The 10544-nt window shown below is 45.2% G+C and overlaps 1 protein-coding gene across 7 annotated transcripts in view; it reads right to left on the reverse strand.

The window, feature by feature from the left end:
• Positions 1–10544, reverse strand: part of gramd1bb (GRAM domain containing 1Bb) — a 175794-nt gene that overhangs the window by 47046 nt on the left and 118204 nt on the right. Inside the window, exons 1-2 of one of the 7 annotated variants that reach the window (XM_072695511.1) lie at positions 3422–5885; positions 3088–3305 (exon numbers count right to left, since the gene is read on the reverse strand). The exons of 5 other annotated variants lie outside the window; for them this stretch is intronic. Coding sequence is in view for 1 of the 2 variants with exons in the window: in XM_072695509.1 (XP_072551610.1) it covers positions 8429–8439 (11 nt within the window). In the remaining variant the exon portion in view is untranslated. Of the gene's footprint in view, positions 1–3087; positions 3306–3421; positions 5886–8428; positions 8736–10544 lie in introns of those variants that run through there. One more of the 7 variants, XM_072695509.1, reaches the window with a different exon arrangement.

The following is a 10544-nucleotide window of genomic DNA, read 5'->3' on the forward strand; positions in this document are numbered from 1 at the left end:
CACAGGAAATTCACACCTAAGCATGGGTTTTAAATTCTGGGGTGTGTTCTACACAAATGCACCCCTCCCTTCAGTGCTCCTTCAGAAGCTCCACCCCTTAAATTCATGCACGTGCATTGCCAGGGTAAAAGCAATGGGCTTTCGGACCAAAGGACATTAAAACGGCCACCGGCCTCGTCCAACATCCCAGCATAACATTAACACCACCTGGGCCACCACATCGGATCTGACCATTCGAGGCATGGACTCAAGACACAAGACTGTAAGTCGTGAGGTGGGTGAGGCCTCCATGGATTGCATCAATGAGCCTTTGGTGGCCATGACCCTGAGGCCGATTCACTGGAGATCTTGTCTTGGGCCATTTTTGGTAGGTACTGACCACTGCATAGCAAAAAAGCCACCACAAGACCTGCCTGATGTTTTGGAGGGGTTCTGACCCAATCGTCTAGAACATCAGTTATCCTGGACCATTTTTCATACCTTCAAGAGCTGACTGTTCACTTGCTGCCTAATCAATGTTCTCCCTTCACTAATGGTGTTACTGATTGGTGTATAGTGAATCTGCTAGACAAGACAGAGAGAGAGAGAGAGTGTGTGTGTGTGTGTGTGTGGAGTGTGTGTGTGTGTGCAGAAGACGGAGTGTGCACACACTTTGCTTTGTAACCATGTGGTCTAGTGAGAGAAAGAGGAGAACACATTCATATTCCTGCTGCATAAGCTCCGTCTGGACCAGGATTATTACACACACACACACACACACACACACACACACACACATGCAGGACCCGTCAGAACGTTATGGGGGCAGATTTTGCAGAGTAAACAAAAACCAGTGGTTCTTGTTTACCGATTATTAGAACAATCTGGATCTCCAGTTACTCAACCCATACATATACCCCATCTATCACATGCAACGCTCCCAACACTGGGAGGGAGAGCACCTACACATGCCTCCTCTGACCGGTGTGCAGTCAGCCAGCGCCTCTTTTTCCAAGCAACCACTGACCACCATCTAAAAGTGCCATCCACCCACCCGGAGAGAGCAAGGTCAGTTCTGCTCTCTCAGGGCCCCGGATGCCAATGGCTAGCAGCCTGACCAGACCAGGCCTCGAACTTACGATTCTCTGGTGATAGTGACAGCTCCTTATTCCGCTGGACGACTCTGTGGCGAACTGAAACAATTCAAGGGGGAAATAAGACCCTGATGATAAACTCAAATTAAGGGCCGGATGTGGTTTGGAAATACACAGTGGTGTGGACGACTTTTTGGTACAGAAATAAGTCCTGAAGTCCTGAAAATGTGCTGAATTATGTTCATTTGCTAATTTTAATGTGTTAATTAGTGTTGTATTCAAGACCAACGTCAAGGCTAAGACTGGACCACACTGAGTCCAAGTCAAGACTAAGACCGGGAGCAGAAGAGACAGAGTCAAGACCAGAAGTGGGTGAGACCAAGTCACGACCAAGACTTTGTAGTAGTCTAGTTAGGCTAAGACTAAGATCAAGAGTAGATGAGACCAGTAGAGTCAAGACCAGGACGTTGTAGCAGTGGAGTCTGAGTCAAGGCCAAGACTAGCAGTGCATGAGACCGAGCCAAAATCTAGACCAGGAGTAGATAAGACAGAGTCAAGACCAAGACTTTGTAGCAGTGGAGTCTGAGTCAAGACCAAGACCAGGAGCAGACGAGACAAAGTCAAGACCAGGAGTGGGTGAGACCAAGTCAAGACCAAGACCAGGAGTGGGTGAGACCAAGTCAAGACCAAGACCAGGAGTGGGTGAGACCAAGTCAAGACCGAGACCAGAAGTAGAAGAGACCAAGTCAAGACCGAGACCAGGTGTAGAAGAGACAGAGTCAAGACCAGGACGTTGTAGCAGTGGAGTCTGAGTCAAGGCCAAGATTAGCAGTGCATGAGACCGAGCCAAAATCTAGACCAGGAGTGAGCGTGACTCAGCTGAGACCAAGGCCTTCACTCAGACTCTACTGCGCTGTTAAAAGTATCAGATCTTTGAGGAGCTTTTGGAGGTTCTTCAGTGTGAAACTGTGAAGGAACTTCTTCAGGTGCTTTGAGGAACCTTCTAGGAATCCTTTTTCTTCTGAAACCTCTTTTCAAAGATTCCTCAAAGCACCTGAAGAGGTTCCTCCACATTTAAAATTGAAGAACCTCTTAAGTTCTTTAAGGAACTTATACTTTTAACAGTGTACAAAGTGAAGACTAGGAGAGATGTATATATATTATTTTGTATATATTAATTATGAAAATAATAATAATAATAATACACATCACATTAGCCATCTTCTGCCATCTCCACATTGTGACTTTTGGAAGAAAATGACGGTAATAATGATGAACACATCATGGTCAACATCCAGGCCAACCTGGACAGGAACAACATTCCAGTGATGCTCTGACCATAACCTGTATAGCCGGCCTCATCGGTCACATACTGATTAGACCAGCTCTGCTGTTCCACACGAAGCATTTCAGTTTTCAAATGGATTTTTTTTAAAAATGAATAAACTAACACACACACACACACACACACACACATATGCTGTGAAACTGTGCATAGATGTGGTCTTCTGAACGTGAAGGGAAGAGCAGGTGTTTCCATGGAAACAGACAGAGCAGAACTGGGTAGGTTTGGCGGAGTTTGAGACGAAGAAGGGTGGAGAGTGAGAGGGAGATTAGATAAGCAGTGTAGGTGTGTGTTGTGGCACATGGAGGACATGTGCTGCTCTTATTATGGTGTGGAGCATCAGGCCAGTAAAGGAGACGGCGGGGGGGGTGGGGGGGTCTGATTTTTAAACGTCACCGTAGTAACAATACATCGATTTATTATAAAAGATGTGTATGCTATGTGTGTGTGTATGTGTGTGTGTGTTAGATATGTATATGTGAGGGCAGCTTCTCACACACAAGAGGATACCATGGATACGCATGTATGGTATATGCACATTGCTATAGCAACAGTCAGTGTTGTGAAATATTAGGGTTGATGGAGCTAAATATACCCCCTTCCCCCCACCCACCATAACCCAACAAAACACCATCACACCACCATACACCAATCAGCAATTACACTGACCATTCAAGATCTGACCACTCAAGGCATGGACTCCACGGGACGGGACAGCAGCAGATCCTTTAAGTGGTCCGGTGGGTGAGGCCTCCTCCCATGACCCTGTCGCTGCCTCAACGGTTGACCTTTCTTGGAGCACTTTTGGTAGATACTGACCACTGCATACCAGAAAGTCCCCACCAGACTGGCCTGATGTTCTGGAGATGTTCTGATGACCCAGTCGTCTAGAACATCAAAGTTTGGTGGTACTAATGTTATGGCTGATTGGTGCACAACAAAGCATTATCATCCATACCTCACAGCACAACAGTCAACCTGCTGGTTTACACATTCAGCTGACCTCTCCTCATCGTCCTGAAGCCCACGCCACTCAAACAGGGTCCAGTCAGCGTGTGAGTGTGTGTGACACTGCAGCTCTGCTCACACCGAAACCCCCCGTCCACCCCAGTGCCCAGTGCCTCGCTCCATGCTGAGGTTTAGGACCCCCTCATCATTTTCCAAACTTTCTGTGGCTGTTGTTCAAGCTGGTGCCGGTCCAGCCACGGGACGGTTCCGCTCCAATTCACCGAGCCAAGAGTTCCGGGCAGTTCCGGACGACTGTTTTCTTTGCAGTACTGGCTAAGCGTGAATAATGACCATCTGCCAGGGTCTCTCACCAACACAAACACACACACACACACACTTACACACACTTACACAAGTACATACAAACTTACATTCTTGTTGATAAGCAGTTTGCCACAAGTCTATGACTGCAAGAACCATGTATCTCCATTTCTGCTGCTGCTTTTTCAGTTTTTGACACAATCTAAATCTAAATCTAAAAATTTCATTGAGAACGGACCAATAGAAATGCTCCAAAATGACCTGGAATAAAATCCATTGACGGCTAAGTAGGTTTGCTTGTTCTACTGTAACGTTGTAATTTTGAAAATATGAATAAACTGATTTTTTTAATAATATATTCGAATGTTACCCACTTTTCTACCCAATTTTAAGGCCAATTCTCCCCCTACCACCAGCAATGCCTCCAACACTCATCAACCACGCAGCTTGATTTAGGGGCGTCAGTGTGTCTATGCTATCCTAGCTTTGAAAATATGAGGTTTTTGCAAGACAGTAACAACAAAAGGTTTGACCTTTATGCCAATCGAGATCGTTAATTGTTGAATGACCAAAACAAACATCATAATGACGTAATGTGCATCTAATCACTGGCCAGTACTGTCAGCCCCTCTGTATTGCGCCCTCCCCTGGGGCGATGCCGAGCCGCCGCCCACAGGCCCAAAAAAGGACTTCCGCCTCGTTTGTGTTGATGTTTGGTTCATGGTGTCAATTCAGTGTTTCGGTTCATGTTCATGTGTTTCACCTGAGGCTGGGGATACTCAAGGAGCCTTAAGGAACCTTGAGGTAGCCCGAGAGGTTCCCAATACGGCTCACGGTGTGTTAAGGCCAGCTTCGGCTCAACTTCCTCGCTCGCTCTCAGCCAAGATATACCCACGACTCTCATTCCAGCCAGGCGAACCACACTCACGCAGTAGTACCAGGTTTGGTCGGCCTAGCCATTCTTCCCTAGTAGCTGGTCCCCCAGCGAAACCCCCAGTCTCAGGTGTGTTGTGTTTTCGCCCTCTGGTTTGTCAAGTCTGTGTTGTGACCTTTATGCCCTGTAGCTGCTGCTGCTAACCCGCCAATGTACCATGTTTAACCCAGACTTATAATAATATTAAATAAATAAAAAAATATATAAATAATAACAAATAACAAACAAGTGTATATAACGATTAAACAATAACAATTAAAAAGTCCCTTTTTTGCCATCAGAAAGATCATATTCACTGTCCAAGACATCATCAGTAATACAAGCGTGTAAATTCATTTATTGACGTCCAGAAAAATCTGGACGATCACTAATATAATAATAAAATACTAATAATTTTGTTCAATAAGTGAACACCTTTAGCATGTTGAATGCTATGTCCACGTAATTACATAATTAATTACATAATTACATGAGGAAGAACTTCATAAATTCAATTTCCCCATGTCTCCATCAACAGGTTCAACGTGGCACTTCCAAGCTTTTCTTGTCAACAAACCACAAAAACACAGTTCAGTGTACAGCAGAGGTACCGAGCGCTGACCGCATTTCTGGACAATCAAGAGCGGAGCTAGACGCCACAGTGAACCATCGGAGGGTCCTGGCCTTTTTTTTACCCACTGGCATAACTCAGGACCAACTGCGCCGGCCTGCATCGCTTTGCGCTGCGTTCCCGATTGAGTAATGCTTAGAGCGTAATGAAAGTCACAGAGCGTGAGGGGTTAACCTCCCCACTCTGAGGCACGTCTTCGCCGGTTCTGCTGTGTTCTGATACTCCCTGCGTGTGAGAACCATGGTTTCCTTATCGCTGAGCGTTCTTAAACGTCCTTATTTGGGATTCGTTCAGGTTACGAGTTATACAAGTATACCCCTGTATACTCCGGAAACCCGGCCCAGCGGGGATTACCGGGACTGGTGAAGGCAGGAGTGCCTGAATATGATCACTGACTTAATCGGACTCTATAAAGATGAAATTATAGGAGTAATGTCTGGATAAGTTCAAACATAAACATCAAAAGAACCTCATTAAGAGTTAGCTTAGCATTATGCTAATAACTGTCAGGACCTGAGTTATAGGACACATAGGATACAGTTAGAGACGGAGTACAGCACTGAGGCTACAACCCAGATAAAAGACTATGGCAAAGACTACGTATGAATAACACCTACGTACAAAACTACCTGTAGTACAGGTGAGTATACGAACTGAGAAAGAGATATATAGAGAAAAGAGAGAGAGAGAGTAAGGGGGAGATAGCCTGGGTGCTCTCTCTCTCTCTCTCTCTCTCTCTCTCTCTCTCTCTCTCTCTCTCTCTAAAGTCCACTCTCTGCTGCCCGGCCGATCCAAAGCGTCCACATGTTGCAACCAACCCCCTAACTGAGAGGCCACTGCCCTCCCCTGCCTTTGGGGGCAGAAAGTTCATACCTTCACAGGGCTGGGCGATATGGTAAAAATACTATAATCCCGATACTATACTTTTAATATTATAATCACGATATTAAAGACTTTTAAATACACAATATTTATCACAATACATGTGATCAGAGACCAAAAACATCAGTAGCGTCAGATTCTTATTAACTACTATTCAGATCCTCTCCTGTACTGAATACAGTGATTTCTACTCAACATCTGCTGCTCTTCATCTAATTAACCCTTCAGTCTAATTACACTGATAATGAACCCTGCAGCTGATCAGTGTTTATTAAGCATTATGCTTAGAAAAGCATATTGTTATCACGATATAAAAAATTATCACGATACGCAAAAAAAAATATCGGCACATTTCCCAGCTCTACACCTTCATCATTGTTCCTACAGGCGGTAGGACAGCAGGATCCAGCACAGCATTATCATCTGACGCAGTCATGATATTAATAATGCCCTCTGTTGGAGTGCAATAAATGATATCAGGCAGATATGATCTGCCTCTGGTAGGAATTTCATGGGAAATGGGAACAGTGGGGATTTCCTTCTATATTAAGCAGTTAAATAGTTGGAGCAGGACGCTGTTGCACGCCCTGGTGTGTGATGATGACTACTGGCCTTGTGCGCATGGCGATGGCGATGCTGAAACCATATATTGTGCTGCCCTACTGTTACAGAACCAAAAGTGCCTCCATTGCACTGCTGGACAAACCCCCTTTTTCCCCCAGGAGGAAAAAAATTATGCATTTAAAATGATTACGCAAAATCTCAGAACAAACCGAGGAAAAAAAAACGGAATTTCCGAACTAATAACGTCACAGCAGAGGTAAAATAAATAAACAAATAAATAAACAAATAAATAAAAATAAGTAAGTAAAAATAAAGATATTAACCAAGTGATTTTGGAGGATTTCTATTGGTCCGGGGGTGTAAATGTTCTTGCCGGTCTGAAATTGTGTCAAAAAGTCAAAAATAACAAAGGATGGACAAATCTACGTATGCAATCAAACTCACTGACACTACTGATACAACTAACACAACATAAACAAACCCAGCTTCGGCTCATGTGCCAAAATCTGCACACACACACACACACACACACACAAAGTGTGCAGAAGACCGAGACCATAGCTGTGCACTGTGGGTGATGAAACACACACACACACACACACAGACACAGGTGTTTGACTGGGTGTGTGTGTTTTTTTATTGTGTGTGTGCTACGACATGGGTGTGGCAGGGACCAGATACCTATTCTTTCTGCCACACACACACACACACATCCACACATACACACACACACTGTGCGTACCAAAACAAACCACACTACACACACTATCTCTCGCCCTGAGCAGCAATTAACATGGTAACCATGGTAACAAGACTAAACAACACTAATAATGTTTAATAATATCACCCGGACACGCAGACACACACACACACAGACACACACACCACACACATGTACCAAAGCAAACACACCACACACACTATCTCTCTCTCTCTCTCTCTCTCTGAGATTCAAATGTCTTATTAGCCTAAACTGCAATTAACAACTGTTGCCATAGCAACAAATGGAATCTACAAATAACTCTAATAATATTTAAGAAAATAAAACAATACATGCATTTATTAATTTATAAAATATTTAGATGTCATATTTTTATGTTTATAATAACATTTATATTAATAATAAATAATAATAATTATGGTAATTATATAATGTAAAATAGTATATAAATATAGATGTTAAAATAAATGCTAAAATATTACTTAATTATTAATGTGTTGCATGTGTTATGATTATTATTAATATGATGATGATGATGATGATGATGATTATTATTAATAATAATAATAATAATAATATAATAATAATAATAATATAAATACCCTTTGGCTATACAGAATACATACCAGGCGCACACACACACACACACACACACATACACAAACGTGCTGGCATATGCACTGTATGTAAACACACTCGCACACATGCACATCACCACACACACCTCACACACAGACTTGGAATCTGGTGTACCACTTAATTATTCTGTCTAAGAGACTCTCTCTCTCTCTCTCTCTCTCTCTCTCTCTCTCTCTCTCTCTCTCTCTCACACACACACACACACACACACACACACACACAACACATAGAGTTTTGGGTGTGCCAAGAGTCCACAGCATCAACCCGAAACACGCTGTCCTAAAAGAAGCCCACCCTCTGCCTTCGCACACACATACACACTCACACACATACACACTCACACACACACACACACAAGCATCCCTCGCCTACCGAGCCTGTCCCCACTAACCTGGCTGCCATGTATCACGGCGCCGCTGCGCTCAGCATGGCTCGGAGCGAGGGAGTGGCGGACGGAGGGAGAGGAGGAGGAAGAGGATGAGGAAGAGGAGCGGAGGAGAGACGGAGGAAGCATTCCACAGGATGGAGACGAGGCGAGCTCTCAGGGCCGAGGCGTCTGTGACGGAGTCCCTCTTTCAGCCCTCATACTAATGGCTGCTCTCTCGCTCGCATTCACTCAGCCTCCCTCTCTCGCACGCTTTCACTCAGCCTCCCTCTCTCTCGCTCGCTCGCTCCTTCGCGCTCACTCAGTGTGTGTGGGAGAGCAGTGGTGAGTGCTGCACTCTTGGCTGTGCTGAACGTGCTTTGACAGAGAGAGAGAGAGGGCGAGAGAGAGAGAGAGAGAGAGAGGGGGGGGGGGGCTGTGCATTGTGTCAGTTGGCTCGTTAATTATTTAAAGTCTTGATGAAAGGAGCTGCTCTGACATCATTCACTTTCGGTTCACTTTACAGACCACTGGCCAACACACACACACACACACACACACACACATACACACACACAGAGCTACAAAGACACACACACAAATTCAAACACCCCATGCAGAAACACATGTGCACACAAATGCTTCCACCATCCCATCCCAACCCATTCACCACACACACACTACTACTTACACCGAATGGACAAAAGTATTTGGACACCTGCCCATTCATTGTTACTTCCGAAATCAAGGGTCAGTTGATCCTGCTTTTGTTGGAGTAACTGTCTCTACTGTCCAGGGAAGAAGACAAGACCTTCTACTAGATTTTAGAGCAGAATTGCTGTGAGAATTTGATTGCACTCAGCGACAAGTGCATTAGTGAGGTCAGGATGTTGGATGATGATCACTACCCCACCTCATCATCATCACCCCCAACTCCCCATCTCATCCAAAAATGACTGGATGGAGCTCCACCATCCATCATTCCAGAGAACACAGTTCTTCCACTGCTCCACAGCTCAATGCTGGGGGCTTTATACCCCTCTAGCCCACACCGGGCCTTAGGCAGCAGCATGGTGCCAATAGGTTCATGTTGATCTGCTCCAGATAGTCCTATTCTATTGGCAGCACTTTTTTTCAGGGGCTATACAGTAGCTAGGCAAGCCGTTTATGTGTGCATCTGCACATCTGCGTCAGCAATGGGTGCAAAGCATTCATGAGAAGGGGTGTCCACAAACTTTTGGACATGTAGTATATGAACTAGACATCAGTCCAGTCTGAATTCTGGATTCTGGACAACCCTCTACAACTGAATCGGAGGGCTGATTGCAGCACACATACACAGCTCATACACACCACCGCAGCCAGTCAGCGATCACACCCACAAAACACACTCACAGGAGGAGGCTGGTACTCAGGGTGATTCACACACACGGCTGACAGACGCCTCGCTGGATTCGTTTCAACCAGCCTCTTTAATTAAGAGCTGAAATCGACGGCTAAACAGAATGACGGGCCCAAAACGGCTCGCGGCCACTCGCCCGGCCTTCCCTTCATTAACTGTCCGAGTGGAAATACGGCACGCTGGCTTGACAGAACGGTCAGAATTCAGAGGCGCTGACGGATCAGCACTGAGGCGGTGGACACGTACCTCCGCACGTTCTGGAGAATGGTTAAGCCATCATGGTCAGTTCACAGATCCCACTGGCAGGAAATGCAGGCCTAGTGAACCAGGGTCCACATACTTTTGTCACTGGTCCACCTTCGGGACGCACGTGAACCTGCGGATTATTCACCAGTGTTTAACCATAACATAATAATGAGAATTACAGTGAGCTGCAGTGAACGCACACACACACACACACACACACACACCGAGCTGCAGCTGTCCGTCACGAGAGCGCAGCGTCTGGAGAAAACCGGTGTGGTCAGAAGGCAACACAGTCTGCAGCTCCATCAGTCTGGGGTGTGGGTGGAGAGCAGGCTCAGATGGTCTCAGAACCACCGACTCCACTGTTCACTTTACTGTAGAACAGAGAGGTGATGACCCCACTCAACCACTACATCACATACAGACCATGTCAAAATAAAAACAGATTGTGTCAAAATAAAAGTCACTAATTGCCAATATAAAATAAAAAGTCAA

This window comes from Salminus brasiliensis, chromosome 13 (assembly GCF_030463535.1).
Source record: "Salminus brasiliensis chromosome 13, fSalBra1.hap2, whole genome shotgun sequence".
Taxonomy (NCBI): Eukaryota; Metazoa; Chordata; class Actinopteri; order Characiformes; family Bryconidae; genus Salminus; species Salminus brasiliensis.